This window comes from Hylobates moloch, unplaced genomic scaffold (assembly GCF_009828535.3).
Source record: "Hylobates moloch isolate HMO894 unplaced genomic scaffold, HMol_V3 SCAFFOLD_11, whole genome shotgun sequence".
Taxonomy (NCBI): Eukaryota; Metazoa; Chordata; class Mammalia; order Primates; family Hylobatidae; genus Hylobates; species Hylobates moloch.
In genome coordinates this window covers 12,701,335-12,725,028 of record NW_026652286.1, presented here as the reverse complement: position 1 = coordinate 12,725,028, position 23,694 = coordinate 12,701,335, and the positions used below count along the sequence as shown (strand labels likewise).

Genomic DNA, 23,694 nt, shown 5'->3' with positions numbered 1-23,694 from the left:
ATGCTAAATTGGGGAGGCAAACAATAAACAAATAAATATTAAATACCCTTCAGGAGTGTCCAATCTTTTGGCTTCCCTAGGCCACATTGGGAGAAGAATTGTCTTGGGCTCCACATAAATTACACTAAAACTAACAGTAGCTGATAAGCTAAAAAACAAGCAAACAAAAATCGCAGAAAAAAAATCTCATAATGTTTTAAGAAAGTTTACGGATTTGTGTTGGACCACATTCAAAATCATCCTGGACCACACGCAGCCTGTGAGCCGCCGGTTGGACAAGCTTGCCCTATATGAAGTCAGAAAGTGATACAAGTGCTATAAAAAAGAAAGCAAAATACGAGGTAATGAGTGCTAGGGATGCTTTTATTTTCTGAGAAGGTGGTCAGGGAAAGTGCCTCCTGGACTGTTCTGAGAATATCAGTGCTCAGAGGGGAGAATGCCAAGGAATAAAGTCAGAGAGCTAAGCAAGGGCCAGCTAACAGGGGGTGATTCATTTTCAGTGTAATGGGAAGTCATTACAGGTTTTGAATAAGGGAGTGACATGAATCTAATGATAGCTTTGGGGTGTAAGTCAAATGTCTTAGCTGAGAGGTATTTATTATATGAGAGGGCTGGAAAAAAGCCTTGGAGAGTATATGGTATGCCTTTGACCTTCTTAAATATCCCTCACCCAACAGTTGAAAGAACCAGAGAAGAAGAAACCTAAGTTAAGATGTAGATGCTAGGACACAGGCCAGCCTTTCTCTATGTCTTTGTGACTTTCTCCCAACCATTAACCTAGAAAATCAGGCTTATGAGCCTTATTCAAGTCCTAGCAAAATTAAAGAATTCTATGCATCATGAATTTTCAGAATTTTTTGAGAAGGATCAAAATTATAAATGTCAAATATCTGGATGCCAACTATCAAAAGTCTTATCTCTTAAACTGGGCCTTCTGTTCCCATGGAAGGTTTGAAGTTGGGTGAAGGGAAAGATGAAGCCTTGAGGTAAACTTGGTACATCTTGCTGGAGTGTCAGTTTTCTCTAAAGATGGGAAGGGGATGTTAAATTACCTGGAAAGGGACTTAAGACATTATCAGCCTGAGACAAACACAGATATATACGCACACATATATATGTGTGTGTGTATATATATATATATATATATATAAAATCAAGATATCACAGATATATATACCATATATATCAAATATAAATATATATATACCATATATATGTATATGGTAGTAAAATATAAAAAGCTGCATGGATTTTTAAGCTATAAAAAGGACATCAACTTAATTATGAGATCTTTCTTCTACCTACTACTAAAAAAAGCCAAAAATTAAAATTAATTGTAAGATTACATCAGCAGCTTTAGTCTACACCACCCAGCCTTTGTTGTGTGAACAGTAGGGATCAGAGTGGAAATTCAGAGAAGAAATCTAGAGTTTAGGACAAAGTATCAGGGCTGGCTAGTTAAAATGGAGAGTGTGAAGCCAGTAGATTTTGACAAAAATTTACAGGTCACTAAACCTATCGAGAGACACACAAAACAGGAACAGAAAACTGTAGAATGTTTACTCCTCCCTGTTATATGAGTGCAGAACACAAATGGAGTTTGACCAAAGCGAAGGGAGTCCAGTTAACACTAAATAGTACACAACTCATACATACTCCGTTCCCATACCCATGTCTAGCATGTCATTCTAATGATATTATAATGAGAAAACCACATATAAAAAAGCAAGAAATAGACATAGAGCAACATGTGGTTTAGCTAGCTCCATCTCAGTGCAACAGGTCAGAGGGAGACATTGGGAAAAGCTTGTGCTTTAGATGAAGAGGTTGGCTCAGTGGGAAAGGGCTGGCATGAGGCTATACACTCCTGAGTCTCTGGGCACTGCTTATTGCATCTCCCATTGAGTCTTGCTGAGTGAATGTATGCAATAAATTATGTAGTTTCATACCCACATTGTCTTACCTGTTTTACAAGTTGGTTTCACTTGCCAAAAGGAACCTCAACTCAAATAGGTAGAAGCTCACATTGTTTTATTGCCTGGCATCGAAGCCATCTAGGCAGGCTGCGACTGAGACTTGCTTCTATCCTTAATTTTGTTCATGAGGTTGGGCCCATCCCTGGAGTTGGGAGCAAGAGCATTGATTAATTTTCTTCTCTTTGGAGGGTTAGTTCAGTTGAAAAGTTTGAGAAGTACAGGGGGTGTGTTCCTTAGTAAAATGGATGAATTAAATAATACAGCTGGAAGTAATATTTTTCCTTTTGTCTATTTTCCAAATTGACTCAATATTGATAGCTACTTTTGTAAGTTTTTATTTAAGTTTAAAGGGAATATTTATTGATCACCTCCATGTGCTCAGTACTGCACTAGGCACAGATGGGGTAAGAAAGAACTGGAGGCTACATTTCTTGTCTTACAGCAGTTAACAATCTTGTTGAAGCAATGAGACAAAAAATAAAGAAACTGGAGAAGAGGATAAATGTGTTTAAGGATAAATAAATTCTAAATGTCTTGGATTAGAGTCAGATGATAGGGGTATTAAGTGAGCTAAAGATTTTGATAAACTGCCTTATGCAAAGGATTTCATTGCAAGGATCCCTGAATCTAATGTAGCCTGAAAGCTGTTAGCAGGTGGTCATGTCCCAGTGCTGTGATCCCCCCATAAAACGGCTATAGGGACAAAAGTCAGCTTAATCTTAGTAGATAGCTTCCATAAGCTTAAGTTTTAGCAGTATTTTTAGAAAACATGGCCTGTGGCTAACAAATGAAAATAAGGCAGAACTTGAAAAGGCCTTTGTGATTTTTTTTCCCTCATTCTCAGTGGTTGAGGCCCAACGTGAGCCTGGTGACTTCTATGTGAACACAGAACTGACTTGAATTGATTCATTTATAAAGCTTGCTTTCAGTCAAGTGCCTCATTTTCTTTTGAAGGTAGAATTAAAGGGAAGATTCTACATGTATTTGTTTATCCATTTCCTCCTTTATTCAACAACTATTTGAGAATATTTATGAGATACCTAAAATGTATCAAGCATTGAAGAGGGTGCCTTTCTATCTGGCAACCAGAGATTAGTGGCTAGACCGAATAATTAATGTTTCTCTTGGTTATTTTGGTGTGGTGAAGCCAAGGTTTATGAGAATGCCCACCTCAGAGAATTTCTAACAAGTCCTCAGATTCAGGAACACCTCACCAGGTCTAGCTTTCCAAGCAGTACAGAGCTCATTAAATGGAAAGAAAGGCTATCTAATAAGGCCCTGGAATCCGACATGAGAGCATGAAGTCTGTTAATTGCACATTTGGGTCACCATCCACTAAGCATATTTGCCAGATTTGATGTTCTTTATAAAAGTTAAGGTGAATTGGAGCATGAAGGGGGTCCATGTGAACACATGCTCTGATAATTTACAAAACTGTCTTAGGGTTTTTGACGTCATGCTCCATTCTATTACAACTTGCTGCCTGGAAATTCTCAGTGTACTGTTACTTGCAGTTATATTTGAAGTTGGGGGAGATTGTTTCATCCCTGGCATCAAGAAGCCTGGTTCCAGGTATGCACAACATACAAATATCAGAAGCATCTCATAGGTTGGGTCAGTTTCTGCTGGTATTTCCAAGAGAAACAAGATAGATACTCCCCTAAATCTCCCAGGTTGGCTATATGCCCTTATTTTCAAGTGTAATAATTTTGGAAAATATTTTTGAAAACTGTAAAAAGCTAAATTAATATTAATTATTACAGTCCTCCATGACCTTGTGAATTTATCAGAAGCAGGGACAGAAACATGCTCATCTTCTTTTCTCCTTTTATATGGTCTGGCATATAAGTGTTGAGTAGGTGCTTAAAAATAATAAATGAAGAGTTATATCTGTAACTTCCTTTAATTATTTCTTATGGCATTACCATTTAAGGATAATCTAAATGCTTGACCTGTACATATTTGGAGACCCATTTAGGGGGCTAACATCTTAGGTGTGTTTACTGGAAGAATAGACCCTTGGGAAATTATATCGGTACTTTTTTCTTTTTTCATCCATTCAACACATTTTTATTGCATGTTTCTCTGTCCCCATCACACATAAATGTTCTGGCCAAGACAGATAAAGTTATTAGTCATCTGTGGAGCTTATATATTTCTAGGGAGGGAGGCAGGTAGCAGAAGGCAGGGATTGAGAGAAGTGCCATGAACAGCCATCAAGTAAGATGAATAAGGTAAGTTTATATAGTAGTAAACATGAAGAAGAAATGAGAGCAAGATGCTATGTGATGGTGACAGGTGTGGGGGAGTGATGAAGCAGTTTAGATTGGATGGCAAGGAATGACCTCGCGAAGGAGGTGATACTTCTTTTTAAAGAAATCTGAGAAATCTTTTAGAACAGGCTTTGCAAGAATGGCTTTTCCTAAAACTTTCTGTTTTTTTCCAATTGAACATATAAAACTGCCAGTTAGTTTCACTAACTGCCCAAAGAAATGTGCAGGTTAAAGTTATCCTCTTTATCTGTGGGAAAAGATGCTCCCGGGTACTAGGAAGCAAACAAAATCTGTTTTGTTCAACTTGTGTTTCTATCCACTTTTATAAGTACACAAAAATTATAGCAGGACACTTAAAATACTTGTGATAACAGCCCTTCTTGTGATAGCAGTCAGTCTGCCTGCCTGTCTTCCTCCCTCCCTCTCTCCATCCATCTATCCATCCATCTCCATCCATCCATCTCCTTCTTCCTCTTTGCCAGGAGCAATTCTGGGAGAAACTAACCTAACAAATAAATTTCCATTTTACATTTAAGTATGCACACGCACACAGTATAAAAGCTGTAATGCACAAATGGACTTAACCTTTCTATAAAGGCAAAACCGGCCGGGCGCGGTGGCTCACGCTTGTAATCCCAGCACTTTGGGAGGCTGAGGCGGGCGGATCACGAGGTCAGGAGATCGAGACCATGGTGAAACCCCGTCTCTACTAAAAATACAAAAAAATTAGCCGGGCGTGGTGGCGGGTGCCTGTAGTCCCAGCTACTCGGAGAGGCTGAGGCAGGAGAATGGCGTGAACCCGGGAGGCGGAGCTTGCAGTGAGCCGAGATTGCGCCACTGCACTCCAGCCTGGGTGACAGAGCGAGACTCCGTCTCAAAAAAAAAAAAAAAAGGCAAAACCAGTTTAAAGCTCTCTGAGGTTTTAGAGCTCAATACAAGGTCTAGTCACAGAATAAAGCACTTTGGCATGAATGGAAGGTTGCTTCAGCTACTCTCCAGTCTGCTTTTAAGACACAAGGAATGGAATGGAGGGTGGAAGTTTCAGGGCCTGTTGTCAGGGGGCTTGAGATAGTGCTGCTCAGAGGGCTACCGGTAACATCTGTGGATGATCAGTCAGGCCCAAGATTCAGGCAGAAATCTTTATTCCTAAAGCAAGGGATGAAAGAGTAGAGGACAAATGGAGAACAAGAGAAAAAAACCCAGAAATGCCCATGATGAGATATGCCAAAACAGTAACCTTGAAAAATATTCTGGGCACCTAGGCCAAAGGTGGTCAACCTCAGAAGCAACATGCTGAGAAGCAGTCTATACAGAGTAAGCACTTAAAAAGATCGGCTAAATTAATAAATACATTATTACATTAATGAAAGACTAGAGATTCATTTGGTTTTTAATATTTCAACTGAGTAAATTCTTTGTTGTGATTATGTTATTTGAACCTTCAGATTGTCATGCTGTTCATGTTGATAAACATTTGATTGTGTGTCTGCCATGTTTTCTCATCATTTCTGTGGACTTCCCAGATTATAAATGATTTTCTCATGATAGTTCATACTTTACTTTTAAATTTTTTTACAACGTTCTTACATTACTTTTATAATCACAAATTTAAAAAATCCTCCCTAATGTGTTTGCATTAGAGAAGGAGCCATGTCTATCTTATTTAAAATTGTACCTCCAGGCTTCCACAGTGCCTGATTTAGAATGTATATTTATTAATGAATGAATTCACTGGGGTGGGAAAATTTCTGGAAACTTCATAAGTTCCAGAAATTTATGAAATCAAGTAAAAATGGAGAATGCATCATGAAAGGCAGAGAAATTCCTAGCCAACTTAGGAGTTTTGGAAAAAGGGAGTTATTTGGGACAAGTTATAATAAAACTCCATCCTAACTGACTAATAAAAATGAGGATAGATTTTCCTCATATTTTTAAAGGGTTCTCATCCTTTTTTTTTTTTCTACCTCATAGCTCCACCTGAAGAAGATTGCACATCAGTCACAGACCTGCCCAATGCCTTTGATGGACCAATTACCATAAGTATGTCTCTCTTCTAACCTTAATTAAATTTTCCTATTTTGGGGAAAGGGCTCAGGTGTGTTCTCTGTGGTATATTTGAATAGAATATTAGGCCGGGTGTGGTGGCTCACTCCTGTAATCCCAGCACTTTGGGAGGCTGAGGTGGGTGGATCACTTGAGGTCAGAAGTTTGAGACCAACCTGATCAATATGGCGAAACCTTATCTCTACTAAAAATACAAAATATTAGCTGGGCGTAGTGGCAGGCGCCTGTAATCCCAGCTACTCGGGAGGCTGAGGCAGGAGAATTGCTTGAACCCAGGAGGCAGAGGTTGTAATGAGCTGCGATCGTGCCACTGCTCTCCAGCCTGGACAACAGAGTGAGACTCCATTTCCAAAAAAAAAAAAAAAAAAAAGAGTCATTTCCCTAGGTAAGGACAGTTGGCTTTCATTCAGTGTCCCTTCCCTTTTTTCTACAATGACTTGAAACTGCTCTCTGGTTTACACTCATGCGTTGTTCCTCAAACTTCAGTCATTTGAAAACTACTTTCACATTTTTTTTTGGCATCTCTATACGTACAGTGCTCTCATTTACTTGATATTTTTTATTTAATTGATCCATTGCTTTCTAATTAAAATACATTTATTTTTAAAAAGAAATTGCACATGGAAAACCAACATCACATCATAAACAGAAGGCAACCTTAATAATAAACTTAAATGTAAGAAAAATTAAATAATGTTCTTAATTTGTAGCTGCTGAAAGCTCTGGGTCTGAGTCACGTTCTCTCTTATAAAGAGGGATTAATAAGTGTCAGGTGTAGGGGCATTTTGGCCCCAATTAGCAATCTTCTGTTTGATATAACTGAAGTATTGAAAGATACTCATGAAGGATATAAACTTCCTGATAGGCGTTTTGACATTATTTATACCACATCCATCTTAAATCATCCTGATATTTGATTATCCACAGATGCATATATTCGGGCACTTTTTAAAAATAGACATGGGGGGGGTCTCACTATGTTGTCCAGCCTGGTCTTGAACTCCTGGGCTCAAGCAATCCTCCTTCCTCAGCCTCCCAAAGTGCCAGGATTACAGGCATGAGCCACCATGCCTGGCCTATTCCAGCACTTTAGAAATCAGAAAATCTCAACCAGAACTTTCAAATAGGCTAAGCTGCTAACCCAGATCTTACTGCCTCTGAGCCTCATTTAATGGGAAACAGTACAGTGTTGAGGAGGTCTGATTTCTGCCTCCTCACAGCTGGACACTGACAGTGTGCACAGGCGTGATGCTGGCAGTGGCCGAGGGATGAGAATCTTCGCACACCATACAAACCCAGCCCCACATTGTTATGTAAGGAATTGTCCCCGACCTGTGCCTTGCGATAGGAAGGGGAGGCTTCACACCATGATGGCTATGACATGAGACGTGCTGTCTCAGTCAGGCCTGCTTTGAATTCCTAGTTCCTCACCATGTGTGAGATTTTAGACGAGTGACTGATCCTCAGTTTTCTCATTCATATAATGGAACAACCTATGAGAATATTCAGGAAATTTGTAAAAGACACTATGTCTAATGTATGCCCAGCCCGTAGTAGATGTTTAATAAATGCCCTGTTTCTTTGATGCCCACAGTTCTCTTTTGAAGCCCAGACCTGTAAGAGTGTGGTCAACAATATTTCCTTGTCAAATCCTCACCTGCAGGGTGATTGAGACCTTGATTTTTTTCTCATTTATGTATTATTAATAGTTCCACTTGAGGCTTGCCATAGTGGCTCACTCCTGTAATCCCAGCACTTTGGGAGGCTGAGGCAGGCAGATCACCCGAGGTCAGGAGTTCAAGACCAGCCTGGCCAACACGGTGAAACAGCATGTCAACTAAAAACACAAAAATTAGCTGGGTGTGGTGGCATGCACCTGTAGTCCCAGCTACTTGGGCGGCTGAGACAGGAGAGTTGCTTGAACCCAGGAGGCGGAGGCTGCTCCATGCCGAGATTGCACCACTGCACCCCAGCCTGGGCAACAGAGTGAGACTCCATCTTGAAAAAAAAAAAAAGTTTCATTTGAGCAAGCTAAATAGGTGGCCAAAAAAGAACCTTTAGTCTCATCAATGCAATACAGCAGAAAATAATTTCATCTAAATGCACACTTACATAGTGAGTGGCCCAGATCTGAGAGCAGCAAATACTTCTAGGGAGGAATAATGAATGAATGCATTCAGGCTTTTTCTTCTCCAGTTCATTCTAGTCATTTGTTGAAACCACAGATGTTGATCTTCATGTATATCTGTGCTTGTTAATTTCCAGGTTGAATTTCACAGAGAACTGCAAAGGCTCTGTCTGTATTTAGAACTGCTGATTTCCTAGCCAGAAGTGGGTGTTTGCATAAGGGGACAAAACTTGCCCCTTAAAAAAGAAAATCAAAATCTTCATCAATTTGCAGATGTATCTTCCCTGCTGAGGCTATTAGTCTGCTACTTCAAATCCTTTTCAGAGGAATATATGGAATTAATAGCAACACATTTTATATGTACTTCAGAAGGGAGAGTAGGGAAACAAGTGGGAGGATGATTATTTATTGAGCATCCACTGTATTTTGAATACTGTGCTGAGCACTTTACTTACAATGTATCACATAATCCCCATTTTACAAATGAGGAAGCTGAAGCTCATAGTTGCCTTGTCCAGAGCTCTATGAAGCTGGGATTCAAACATGGGGATGGGACTCCCCAGTACTTCCTTGTTTCCTGCCTCATCCCCAGGGTGTGTTGGGGATGGGAGGGTGCACTTTCTTAGTGCATCTGCTACTCTCTCCCGCCACTGGATAGGTGTTTTTCATTACAAAGGAAAATAGCTTTGAAGTCACTATGTTAAACGCTAATCCACATACTCAAAATATGAGCTGTGAAGTTCTGTAAGTACCTTTTCTCTCTCCCAGCTATTGTTAACCGTGATGGCACCCGCTATGTCCAGAAAGGAGAATATAGAACGAATCCTGAAGACATCTACCCCAGCAACCCTACTGATGATGACGTGAGCAGCGGGTCCTCCAGTGAAAGGAGCAGCACTTCAGGAAGTTACATCTTTTACACCTTTTCTACTGTACACCCCATCCCAGACGAAGACGGTCCCTGGATCACCGACAGCACAGACAGAACCCCTGCTACCAGTAAGGAGAATAAATCACTGTGCTTCCCAATAGCAATTCCTTGGCAAAATGTCTCTGACCTTCCTGAGTATTGCACACTCACGTGCTGATTTTCTCATCTCTATACAGCTAGAAGTTGGTGATGCCATTCAGGGATGTGGGCTCTCGTGGTTGTCAGTAAACTGCATGCATTGACTACTACTGCCTACCTTTTTTCCCTCATCTATAACTGTTTTACTTACCTTGGCATAAGAAGTGCCATATTGGAAGTTTTATTTTGGGGAGAGCCCTCCTTATTCTCTTGTCCCCAGGTATACAGTGACAATTCAAGCCTGATATGAAAACTGTTTTCATTTTTTCATGTTTCCTTCTTGTTCTTATCCACCTATGGATAAGATTGTTTTCATAAAGTTGGGATCATAGAGTTTGCATACCACTCCACTAGCACCTTTTAAAAAATCCACTTATGCCTGAGGTTGCAATTTTTTGAATTTGCAATCAGACCTTGGTGATGACCTTGAGCAGTAGGATATAAATAACTCCCACATGCTTAGCGTTCCAATAATGGAACAGTAGGCATACATGGGTCAACTGTGGCTTTTTCTGTTTTAACTTGGTTTACACTCATACTATTGATAGTGTAATATTCAGTGATTTTCACCAACCGTGATTTACTCAACAATTCCTTTGTTTTTGGTCCAAGGAAGCATATCTGGAGGAGTTTTCTGGTGAAATTAAATCAGCTTAAGAGCTTTATAATCCAGGCTGTTGGGGAATGTTCTCAATACTTACTTGGTGTGTGGGGGTAATTCATTACTTAGGGCTGCAAGAGTGGAAGTATGTAAACATTGCGTTCCATTCCTTTGGAGTTTGCCCCTTGCGCTTCAGCTCCACTGGAAAGTGTTTACATCTCTCTTGTCTCCTGTTTCCCTCTTTGCTTTTCTTCTCCGGTTTGTTTTGAAACGGGCTCCCAGATGGGCCATGTTCCTCCAGTGGAGAATTAATCAAACACAAATAGGGCATCTGCCTCTGGAGCGGTTTTCCTAGTATGGTGTGGGTTTTCTCTTTTCCTGGCTATAGCTCCTGAGGGGTGAAACTTGGGCCTCCAAAGAGCGTGGCAGAAATGCGCTGGCTTGTGAATATTCAAGACAGGGCCCTTCTCTATTTCTTGTCACCCAGAAGCCAGGGAAACCCCCACAGCACGATGATTTCATTTAAGGTCACTTGCGCAATAGTGTTTTAAATTTCTGTCAGTCTCTGGCTGAGGGCATGATACAAATAGGCTTGGGGTTCCCATCACTCCCTGCACATTCTTTGAAGCTTTTTAAAAAGCAGATTTTTCGGCCAGGCGCGGTGGCTCACGCCTGTAATCCCAGCACTTTGGGAGGCCGAGGCGGGCGGATCACGAGGTCAGGAGATCGAGACCATCCTGGCTAACACGGTGAAACCCCGTCTCTACTAAAAATACAAAAAATTAGCCGGGCGTGGTGGCGGGCACCTGTAGTCCCAGCTACTTGGGAGGCTGAGGCAGGAGAATGGCGTGAACCCAGGAGGCGGCGCTTGCAGTGAGCCAAGATAGCGCCACTGCACTCCGGCCTGGGCAAAAGAGTGAGACTCCTTCTCAAACATAAAAAAATAAAAAAATAAAAAGCAGATTTTTCAAGCTGCCCATGCTTTCTTGGGTTATTGGCCCTGTTGAGTTTGCATCGGCTTACTGTTTGTAGTCCCGTGGGCAACCCTTCTTGAGAGAGGCTTCTGCAAACAAAGCAGGCAGTGCTGCTAGCCACTCACTGCTTCTCAGGTTCCCTGTCTTTTTAAAGTAACCATGTCGAAGGTGCTTATCATTATGGCATGCAATTTTGTCAGATGTTGGCAAACACGATAATTAGTGGTCTCAGCAGGAAGGAGAATAGGTCTACCCTAAAGTACCACTTCCCACCAAAGAAGAAAATCCTGATAAACCTAACTTGTGGGGACTACACGTAGTTAACATTCAAGCCACTAATAGCCTATATAAAACAGTATTTCATGAGTGTTTTAAAAAAGGCAATTAGCACATTTTATTAACCCCTATAGAATATCTCTTAAGAACTGTATCTTCCCTTCCTAAGTTAGTCAGCAAACGTATTTTGAGAACCTACTACGTACCAGGCCTATTAGAATGCTTGGGATCCAAGGATAAACGTGGTTAGGAAGTGATATTGGAGAGAGGCAAGGATTACTGAGATATTTATTCATTCAATCAATATTTGAGGTCTTCTGTATGCCAGACACTGCTCTAGGATGCTAGGAATTCAGAGTTGGACTTACCTTCATGGAGACTACATATTATTCATTTAGAAATCAGGGAAAAGGAGTGTTTATGAGACTTAACTAAAACATAGTTCAGGATTTGAGCTGCGAAATGAATTGTGCCTTTCTCCTCCCAGATAAATTAATTAAGTTTCCTTCAGCAACTAAAAAAGAAAGAGACTAATGAGTCTCCCAGATGAGTCCAGGGCTAACCTGAGAGTCACTGAAGTACTATAAGACCCAGTGGGACCAGTAGCAGCTCCAAGTGGATCACTTCATGCAAAGAAAGGTACCAAAGCAAACAACCTGGTGGAAACTTGAACGTTGCATAATGGCATGCCAGGAAAAGTCAGCACTGAAAGATTCCTGAGTAGAATCGTATTTCTAAAGTCCAGTGAGGAGATTTGCAAAACTTTATCACTGTTGGACTGACAGCTGGGACAGAGTGAGAGGGAGTGATTGCAAAGCCTCCCTCATGCATTGTAGGAGGGCAGGGGTCAAGAGGAGTGCTGGCTGAGAGCATAGAAGAAGCTGTCTTTGGCTCGGCTGGCTCATTCCTTCCTGAAGAGCCTGTAGTGGGTGGCAACAGGGACAGCTAGTAAGAATAACCATCTGGGTAGCTTTAGGCTTCCAGCAGGCTGTGTATCTTGAGTGTCATCAGGCCTGTTGGTGACCTGGAACTCTCTGGGATCAAGAAACCTAAACTAATTCAGGAAGCAGACTGCTGCCTTGGAACACTGTATTTCCTTGTCTTCTGGGTGTCAAAGGAATAATTTCTTTCTTTTTTTTTTTTTTTTCAGATCTGATAGGGCCTATTTGTGTGGGGAAAATTAGAAATTCTGCTGGCTAGGCAGTAGCTTTTTCCATTTTACCCCCTCATACCACTCCTTTCAGGAAGACAAAAATCACGCCTATTTCTATCTTGTTCTTGTAGGTTCGTTTCCTCTGGTACTATTTTTTCCTGGTCTACTATTGGGTGAGGGTAGTGGGAATTATGCATCTTTAATAAAGTTTCTGAGGTGAGAATGTGGTGTCTGTGGATTTTCCCGGGGATGCTCAGGTTTGTCTGGAGGCTTCATGGGTAAAATTGGCCCCTATTTCTCTACTCTCTGTTCTGAACTAATATGTCCTTTACAGCAGGGGTGTCCAGTCTTTTGGCTTCCCTGGGCCACATTGGAAGAAGAAGAATTGTCCTGGGACACACATAAAATACACTAACACTAACCATAGCTGATGGGATAAAAAAAAAAAAATCTCATAATGTTTTAAGAAAGTTTATGAATTTTTGTTGGGCCACATTCAAAGCCATCCTGGATCACATGCGGCCCGCAGGCTATGGGTTGGACAAGCTTGATTTAGAGGACAGAACATACTGTGCCAGCTGTTGGCATTTGATATAGATAGAGTCAAAGTTTTTAACCAAGGGTTCATGGACCTTCAGTAGGTTCAATGGTAGACCATAAGGCATTCTAGAACTACCTGAAATAATATGCAAAATTTTGAGTGTGTATATGTAGCATCACTTTTTTGAGGAAGGAGGTCATAATGTAGATTTTCAAAGGGATATATAATTTAAAGTGGTTTTTTAAAATCTCAGCTGGCTTAAATTAGATATTTCTCCTGATGGTTTTTGCCATGCCGTTTCAATAAGGAAACATGCTGGACTCAAGTCAAACTTGAGAGTCGAATGAGAGATTTTAAATTGTAAAATGTTACTGATGATATTTTTTCTAATTTGAGAAAAGTCCGGAATTTCTCTAACTTTGCCAATTCTGGGTTTTGTCGAAACGCATATTCAGTTAGAATAAAAAGTGACAGAAATGATAGATGGATACCTGAGGAAGCTTTATCTGATTTCAACACTTTGAACACATTTTCTTTGCAAAGTTCCTGCTGAAGTATGAAGTTTGACCTGAGGGCGATGCGTGTGGGTGTAGCTTTGAAATGCCAGTTGTCATCACAAGCTACTTGGGTACAATGCTAGACAGATGTGAAAAATACACACCAGCAACGCAAAGATAATCCAAAGATAAATGAATGCAAGCAGTCATTTGAAATTCTGCTTCGAAAACCTCTAGTTCATGGCTCAGTCGCCCAGTCAAGTAAATAGAAAATCTCTTTCCTTCACAGGTTATTAAGTTGCTGCTTGATTTTGCTTTGATCATGAATTCCGGGGGTTCAGTTTGAAGAATCAGTAGCATGAAATTTATACCCATGCGAAATTTGCATTTCTGATGTTGTCCTAAGATTGTGGGAGATGTTAGGAGTCTGGAAAGATAAAACCAGGCCTAGATTTTCTTTTCTGATTATCATTCAATAATAGATACAGATATCATATATAGGCAGAACTGAAAGTAAAGATTTATAGAGGGAATATCACTTAAGTGATATTTTCATAATTGATCCAGTTACTTCAACTGTGCACTCAAACAGCCATGCAACAGCTCAGGAGAAAAATAACTGGATATGGTCCTGGTTTGGTAATTCACAGCCTAAGACTCAGGATCTCACAACAACAGCAACGACAGGTAAACTGCTTCGTCTTTTGCTTATCAGCTCTCCTGGATGTCAGATCTTTTAGTGTGAGGGGAGAAGACGTCCATTATCACATCAAGTCTTCTTCATCATTCTTAGTGAGAATAGGGTCTCGTACCACTTCATATATCAGAAAAGCCTGTGGATCTGGGGATATGATTGATATTCTTAAATGTCTTGTATGTTTTCTTTTTGGCAATGTGTATATAGAATCGGAATGATTTTTCCATCAGAGGAAGGAAAAACTATGAATCAAAAGTTTTGAATGAATGAATGAAATTATGAAAAACTACAAATGAATGAATTGACTGTGTGAATCAATGAGAAAATGTCCTTTAGAAAGAAGTCTGCCGGAAAGTGCAGGCTTCTCCTTTCTGCTGATCTGATTCTCACAGCCAATGATAGGAGAAGGAAATGCAGATTTCTCTCATCAAAGTGTAGGCCCTGAACCCTTCTTTGGACACTTAAAATCTCAACTGTAAAATGTAGAAAATGACCTGTTGCTCCATATCAGAATCTAGGCCTCTAACAAGCTCCCTGGGTGTGTGGCTTTTAGCTGTATATCCCTGCAAAGTGTATTGATAAAGGAGCTTTGGGGAAAAATGATTCAAAGCATGTAAAAATGGGAGATTACAAGGACACCTTCATTTATTAACTTTCATTGATGGAGGTAATGGCCATATTTCAAAATAACTAGGCATTCTTTCTGCAGAGGGGAGTAATAAACATGGAAAAATTATTCTTTACACTTGTGTGCCTTATATGACATTGGATAAATTATATTCTTTACTTCTATAAATAATCGTGAGGAAAATAGTGCTCATGTTATGTTATGGTTGCCATATCACAATGTCTAAGACCATGCGGGGTGGGGAGAGGGGATAGAGAGATTGCAGAATAAAGAAAATGCTATTTTTAAATGTTGACAATATTTATCTTCATAGGACAAAGAATGTGAAGGAAAAGGTCTTTTTGGCAGTGTTCCATCTTGGGTCATTTTTGGGCTTTCTTGATAGCTGAAAAAAAAATCTAACTCACCTTACTATTGTGTTTGGAGATGATGGTTTCAGCCTCTCTGCTTGAACTTTTTCCCAGTTTTTTGTCTACTGTTAGCTCATATTCTTCCAATGCATATTTTTGGGCATTATTGGTTACAGAAATGGCAGTCTTTGGAGATTTTTAAATCAAGACACTTGCTTCTGGTCTTATTAGCGAGATCACTGAGGTCACTTCATCTCTGTCTGTCTTTCCTGATTGATTATCCTATTTTCAAAGAATGAGACTCAAAATGTCCTGTTCTGCTTTGCAAAATATCGTTTGACATAAGAAATTACCTTGGGCAAGGTTCTGAGAGGATTTGGAATCTAAATGGAGAAAAGTGGAGAGGCATATTTTTCAATCTTCTACTTCTATGTCATTTTCCCTGTGGGTTGGATTGTTAAGATTATGTATCTATTGCTGGCAGAAATATCATATCCTAAATTCTTGGAGAATGATATGGGTTGCCCAAGATTGTATAGATGATTAAGGAGCTAGGACTCTGAAGAGCTGGGTTTTAGAATCATAAACTCTCAGATTTGGAAAGGATGTTAAATGGTCTGGTTCAATCAACCCTTCTAATCATTTAATCTCTTACACAACTTTCCTGCCAAGTGATCTTCCTGACTATGGGAAACAATACTTTATGAAGAAGCTAATTGTTGGATAGTTCAGATTATTGGTTTTTTAAATCCAACATTTGGAAGAACATTAACGTCCCTGAAATTTTTACCACAGATCCTAATTTGGCCTCGTGGATCCAAAGACAAAAAATTTAATCCCTCTTTTACATTATATAGACTTTCAAAATTCAAAGACGGCTCTCATGGGTTCCTGGAGCCCTCGCTCTTGCTAATTAGGCTTCTGACTTCAGACCAGTCAGAAGCTCTGTCCAGCACAATTTTTAAATCTTTAAGATCAGGAGCATGAACCAGATGATATTTAAGATCCTTCCCCCTCTGACATTCTATAAACTTCAGTTTGAGTCTCTGAAAAAATTGGAACTTTTTTGCTTTTTCCCTTTCTTTTCACCATCTATATCAAATATAGATGATTCTCTTGAGTAGTAAAAGAGTACAAGCATATTCAATGCTATTTCTTAGGAACTTTTAATTAATCTTTCAACAATCAATTCAATCATGATTACAACAGCTTTGATGAGCGCTAGTGCTACAGCAACTGAGAGAGCAACCAAGAGGCAAGAAACCTGGGATTGGTTTTCATGGTTGTTTCTACCATCAGAGTCAAAGAATCATCTTCACACAACAACACAAATGGCTGGTAATGAGTTATTATTATCTCATAGCGTATGTTTTCTTGACAGCCTTGAATAATTTTGATTGACCTCTGGGATGTTATTAAAGCCTAACGTTCCTTCTATTCTCACAAATTTTCGTTATGACTTTAGAAGGATCATTAACTCTGGTATCTGTTTGTCTGCTTGTATGGCACCAATAAGCAGATTTCTTCTTTCTAATCTATGGATTAGTATAGCCCAGGAGAAGGCTAATACAGAGACTACGAAACGGGAATAAGTTTTTTTAACGATATGGCAAAATTGTGACTCTGAAAGATCATTCATGTATATTCTAAAATTACCACAGTCATAAAAAGTCTTGGACTTTCATGAGGAAATAGCATAGCTAGATCTGAAAAAATATAGAAAATCTTCATCAATGGAACTATTCTTGGGGTAGACACTAATCATATGAAAAGACAAATGCTCATTCCCTAAGATAGCCTGAATCTCATTTAAAATGTAGAAAATCCCTTTTTAGTAAAGAGACATCTTCTACAGTAACCACTGAGAAGAAGTGGAAGTTTTTCATCTCCTTTTTTTATTCAAAAGGAAAAGAATTTCTCAATTTCTCAACCACAGTTCGCTTTAGTTAACCCCTTTGATTGCCTAATAATGCCAAAAATGATTTCTCTGTTAATTGGCTTCACGTTTTTGCTCTATGCTGAAGTAGTGTTGGGAACTGCAGTGTAGCTTCCATCTCTGTTTGGAGGTACACTGATCTGAACTGATACTAGAGAAGATAAAAAATGAATTAGCAAATTGTGAACACAATGAAATGACTGACGTAGGTGTAGATTCCAATATTTTTCTGAAGGTGTCTTGACAAGAAAAAAAAAAAAAAAAGGAGGCACGTGTGAAACCTTTCCATTCTGTTCTTGATGGCTTGGCTTTAATGGCATATGGTTAATGAGTTAATAATAAACATATCTGAAAGTGTGGGGGAGTTTTCATCGGCCTTTAAAAACTTATATGGTGAGATTATGTCCACACTTATTCTTTCAGCTTTCTTAAAGAGAATATTCAGTTTTAAAGATCATAGCCACTTGTTTTGAGATTTATGTATTAGCTTCGGAGGTCAGAACATAAGAATTTGGGGTATGCAATCAACTCCCTCACTTTCTTTTAAAAATCCTGGGAAATCCATTATGTCTTCTGTGCCTGATTTTCTTCCTTTGCAAGTGGGTTGCCTGGCGTACAGCTCAGCCACTAATGCAAGTCACCACAACAGGTACATCTTCAAATACCATCTCAGCAGGCTGGGAGCCAAATGAAGAAAATGAAGATGAAAGAGAGAGACACCTCAGTTTTTCTGGATCAGGCATTGATGATGATGAAGATTTTATCTCCAGCACCAGTAAGAATAATCAATTACAGTACAGCCATTTATGCAAGGCTTATTGATTAATCTGAGTGATACCAAATTGTGTCTCTCTTGAGAAGTAGTTAATGTGAAAAATGGGTGAACCTGTGATCATACGTTAGTTATATCTTGATGAGATTATGGAAGAAGAAATAGAATGTTTTGAGAAGTGGGGAAAATATCTCACAAAATTTCTCTTGTCTCATGTTCTTCCTGTTTTATTTATCTATGAGGTCTACTGCTACAGATTGTCTTTGAATGATCAGGCTTTATCAGAGAATGACATTAAAACAGTACAAAAAATGTACATTGTGTACTTACTGTGCTAGGTGCTGGAAACACAAAGATGAAAAGAGCCAGAGCCTTTGCCTTTCAGGAGCTCATGGTCTGTTGGAGCAATAGACTTGAAGAATGTGATTAGGAGGGTATTAATTAAAAGTTGTAGGCCGGGCGCGGTGGCTCACGCCTGTAATCCCAGCACTCTGGGAGGCCGAGGCGGGCAGATCACGAGGTCAGGAAATCGAGACCATCCTGGCTAACACAGTGAAACCCCATCTCTACTAAAAAATACAAAAAATTAGCCGGGCATAGTGGCGGGCGCCTGTAGTCCCAGCTACTCGGGAGGCTGAGGCAGGAGAATGGCGTGAACCCAGGAGGAGATCGCACCACTGCACTCCAGCACTCTAGCCTGGGTGGCAGAGCCAGACTCTGTCTCAAAAAAAAGAAAAAAAAACGTTGTAGATGTTCCTAAATTGAAGGCCCTAAAGGCTTAAATGATGGGAGCTAGAACTCAAGAATTATCTTAGTTAATCAAAACCCAGCTGAGGTCAAAGGAACAAATCCAGAGTTTTAACAAATGAGCTGCACACCAATATAGCAGAAAGACCTTGAAGGGAAGGGCAAATGTCAGGTTAGCTTTAACAAGACATTGCCACTTATTAAAAGCAAATAATAAAACCATTATTGGTACATAATAGTATCCAAATTTTTGACAATTATAAAACTTTTTGAGAACAAAGAGATGGAAATTGAGCTTTAAAGATATCCTTAAAAACTTAAAAACATGCAGAGATTGGTCTAATATTCTGCCAGATTACTGAGTTTTCCACACATACCTGTAATGACTTAAGATTTTGCTGAACAGAGCTGAGAATCCGGAACCTGATTCCATCACAGTTCTGCTTTTCCTTAGAAAAAAGGCTTTTGGGGTGCTGTGTGAGCTCCCCCAATTCACTGAAGTTCTATCCATTCCATTAAAACCTGAGAATTTCATCCTCAAATGGACAGAGAAGAAAGGGTCCAGAAAAAAATAGGTTAGGCCTTGAAGGCATCTGAGTATATAACATTGATATAACAAATACTCAAGAGGAACTAGAATTTTCTATCTAAACTTTTAAGTGATTTTTTTTTTTTTTTTTTTTTTTTTATACCCGACACCCCTCCAGAGCTTAATCTATGGAATAAGAAAATTCCTTTTGGTAACTTCAGAACAAAAACCAAATAATGGAAAACACTGGAGTTTTTTTTTTTTATTATTATACTTTAGGTTTTAGGGTACATGTGCACAATGTGCAGGTTTGTTACATATGTATCCATGAAACACTGGAGTTTTACATTACACTGTCTCCTGTGTTCAGGATGTGACCCAGCTTTGCAGATTGGGCGCATTAGTAAAGACATGGTCTTGATACTGAAGAAATTAAATTCCCTTGGGTAGTAACCCAAACAGATCTACCTGCAAATGAATTGTATGGTCAGGCTTCAGGGAAAAACTTCCCATGGTGTTTTTGTTTTTTTTAAAATTTTTTAAATCTCTATGGCATATTTTTCCAATTTCTGCTTTTCTTTTTTTTTCTTTTCTGCTTAGCACCTATGGACATAATTCAACATGATGCCCTCTTTCTTCTGGAGGGGTGTGATAACTGCTTGATAATAAGCACTTTTTCATGCTTATTGAGAATGTGGTTAATGATTCTAAACTTGATTTTTCATAACTTGTAAAATAGAGCTGACAGTATTATAGTTCTGAAAACAGTTTTGTGTTATTTGGGTATCAAAATAAAGTTTGAAACAATTAGGATGGATTTGCAAACAACCTTTTCACAAAACACATTGATTCAGATTTTGTCATGATCCTTCTGTTAGGTGCATCTCCTATTCCAGCCCTAACAGATTGGGTGACAATATCAGGGTGCTGGTGGATGTACGCCTCTTTCTTTCCAGTGTGCTGCTATGATGGTGGCTGGTTACCTGTGGTGTCTTATTTTCTTTCATTGGCTATGAATGGCTTGCTCATGACATATTTTGTATTTGATGAGAATACCATAGTGTTTGATAAATATTCAGAAACGTATCGCTAAAACATATGGCTATTCTAGGTATTCTTTTTCAGAATCATCTATAGGAAAGCTCTGGTTGCTCAGGCATTTCTTTCCCCACTGAAATTACTAACAACATAAAGTGATTATCGTGGTATAACTTTCAGTTATCAGCCTCTTCACCCGGAGAATCTACAAATAGCACACAGTGACTAAGTCCCTGGGCTTTCAAGTGCAGAGGGATACTACTGACTGCATGTATGGGCAAAATGGCGCCTTTGGTTATCCTCGGTGGAGGGCTGGTGTTTTCAAAGCTGTCCTTCCTACTGCTGCAGCTTCTTTGACTGTTTTATCTGGAAGATCTCATGTTCTGAACCCCAAGGTATTCTATGACAGAATGCAAAGGACACTGAGATGCTTACCAATACGGCTGAATTAAGCTGAAGTCACCCTCCGCTTTCCCTCCATTTCCATGCAGCCATCTATACAACCTGCTATAGATGATTCATTGCATAGTCTACAGAAGCAAGACTATGTGCGGGACAAGTGGCGAAGGCTCAAGAAATAACATTTTTCTAATTGCTTCAATCATCGTTATCACAGTTTCAACCACACCACGGGTTTTTGACCACACAAAACAGAACCAGGATTGGACCCAGAGGAACCCAAGCCATTCAAATCCGGAAGTGCTACTTCAGACAACCACAAGGATGACTGGTAATGGGTTGTGTATATTTAATGAAAGATTTTTTTCCCCTCAAAGCCCATGATGCTGCAAAGGTCAATCATCGAGACACAGTGGGAAATTTAGTTAATATCTGATCAAGAAATTCTTAGTGGACTTTTGTGAGGATACTTAATTCCATTTAGGAGTCATTTATCAATTATACCATGTGGGCACCGGATTTTTTATGTTGCTTCATTATAAAAATGAATATGTATGAATGGTTTGTGGTGCTGCCTTTGACAAACTGATCATAGTGGAATAATAAGGGAGCGTGAAGAAATTCCAAGCCCATTGATTTTCTCTTGAGACCAGTTAGGTAAAGTCACTCAAAATTTTTGAGAGTGGATGCTCAGAGGTAATACTTTGGCATAGAATTGTTAAATAGCATGCACTTTAATGGAAGAACAGAATCATTAAAGATTGGTTGATAACCAGTCACAGTGTATTTAACCATCATCACAGCAGATGTAGACAGAAATGGCACCACTGCTTATGAAGGAAGCTGGAACCCAGAAGCACACTCTCCCCTCATTCACCATGAGCATCATGAGGAAGAAGAGACCCCACATTCTACAAGCACAAGTAAGCAAGATGGCGGTCGGCAATTCTGGGTTAGATGAGTTAGTGAAGACATTCCAGCAATAGGGAAGAATTTGTTTAGAAATTGGCCACATCTTCTATTTCCACTCAGTAATTTCTTTTATTCTTAGAGCTGAAAAGCTGCCAAACCCACACACAAATTTTAAAAATTGGAAGGAAAATGATAACTCGTCAGGTTGCCCAAAGGCCAAAATGTTTTAAGAAGTAGATCTAGATACAATTTTTGTGTTAAAGGTTCCTAGAGGTTCCATTTGGGTAACTTGTGTGTGTTCATTGAAATGTGTGGCAAAGAGTGTGTTCTTTTGGTGCTTAGTAGTGGAATCTGGAAAGAACGCTTGTCAAGTGAATTGATCTTTGGAATCCTTATTTTCTATGAAGATCTTTGATGAATACAGTTTCTTTTTTGCATTCTGTCCCTGACTGTTCTAATAGAAAGACATCCCTTGTACTCTTTAGAGCAAAGTTGGTAGGTCTTATGGTCTACATTTGAATTCTACCACTGCTTCATTTTCTGTTTTTAAGCCCAAGGTAACTTGGGGAAGGCTTTGATGCTCTTACTGTTATTTCTGCTATTATGAAAACTTCTCAGGTTTTCTAAAACAATCTCAAGTTGCAGCAGTGGACTGTGAGAATAGGGGACCCCCTCACTCCGCAAACATAAGAAGTATGTGATTTTCTTCTTTTATCTATCCCACTGAGATATGTCTATCTTATTTGGAATAAAAGTATTTATTTTGGAAAACAGCATTTTAGCATTTTTAAAATGATGATTCAACTGTCATTTTCTCAGCCCTAGATACACCTAATGGGGAAATGTGAGCAATAGCCACTTAAAAACCAAAGGGCTTTGGGAATCTATGGCTTGAGGGGTGTCTTCAGACAACAAAAGAAAAGTTTCAAGTATCAGCTAGGATAGAGGTTAGACGTTGTACTGAATATATCCAGCAGACCTTACATCCCATTACAAACCCCAGTATATGTGATGTATATATAAGGCTTAGGGGTTAAGTTAACAAAGAAGTCTGACAAGAAAAGGAAATACAGAGGAAGCATAAATCTCTTTGGAATAGGATTTTGTTCCACCTCCTTAGAGCCCTAACATTATATCTTAGAAATTATTTTAGACAGTTTGTACTTAAAGACAAGAAAGCTACTTTAGAGACTTGGAAATAATAAGCCTATTGTCAAAAGGTGGTGCTTGCGGGGCATTAGGGCTAGAGGGTTGGTGAAAATTCAGACAGAATGTAACTTGACAAAGAGAAGACAGCAACAACTGTAACAATTATCTTATGAATATTTGCGAAACTCAAAGGGATCTGATTGGCGACCTCTGGGCTTTATCAAATTAAATCACAACTTCTAGAAGAAAGTCAACCTTCATCTTTTACAACATAAATCATATGTTTTGCTAACCCATTCCTATTTAGGCTGAAAACAATAAACGGTTATGGGTACTTAAAAAAAATCATTATGTTTATAAAATTAGTGATAGGAGGAGTATAGTGTTCTATACAGTCACACACATACACTTCCTTATTTCTTTTATTTAAACTTTGAGTAACATGGCAGTCTATGTTTGGGTCAATTTTCCCTTTTTTTGTAATTACATTCAGTGGTTTTTCTAACTTCATTATTTATTGGGAATTAGTGATTTAGTCAGTGGGAGTTTTGTAAAACTTAAGATTTTGCCTTTTTTCCCACTCCTCCTGGATAACCAGTTAACCCAATAATGGCTTGGCCAATGGAAGGGTAAAGTGAGGACGGTTTTATTTTTTAAATGTCATTATTAAGATAAGGAAATACAACCATTTTTACAAGTTGCAAAAAAGTACTCTGGCTTGGCAAGTTTATAGGCTCTCATTTTCTTGATAAACTAAAAAAAAAAAAAATTGCTACAAACTGCTATAGACAAAAGTGTTGGTGGCTTTCTGACTTTTCCTGAAGACGCCTTGATGGAATTTTATTCTCTTGATTTTGTCCTTTCTAAAATGATGGTTGAAATTTTAAGCCTGTCACACACTATTATTTATATAATGCCTCAAACTGGCTTGGATAGTTTTCGTCAACTGAATTAATTTTGTTAAAAAGTGATTTTAGCAATTTTA

General features: G+C 39.1%; 1 protein-coding gene across 5 annotated transcripts in view; it reads left to right on the top strand.

Moving 5' to 3' along the window:
* Positions 1-23,694, top strand: part of CD44 (CD44 molecule (Indian blood group)) — an 89,810-nt gene that overhangs the window by 40,386 nt on the left and 25,730 nt on the right. Inside the window, exons 4-9 of one of the 5 annotated variants that reach the window (XM_032166278.2) lie at positions 6,221-6,289; positions 9,210-9,440; positions 16,437-16,565; positions 17,813-17,938; positions 20,866-20,979; positions 21,455-21,571. The exons of 1 other annotated variant lie outside the window; for it this stretch is intronic. In XM_032166278.2, coding sequence (XP_032022169.1) covers positions 6,221-6,289; positions 9,210-9,440; positions 16,437-16,565; positions 17,813-17,938; positions 20,866-20,979; positions 21,455-21,571 — 786 coding nt within the window. The remainder of the gene's footprint in view (positions 1-6,220; positions 6,290-9,209; positions 9,441-16,436; positions 16,566-17,812; positions 17,939-20,865; positions 20,980-21,454; positions 21,572-23,694) is intronic. 3 more of the 5 variants (XM_058446561.1, XM_058446560.1, XM_032166277.2) reach the window with 3 other exon arrangements.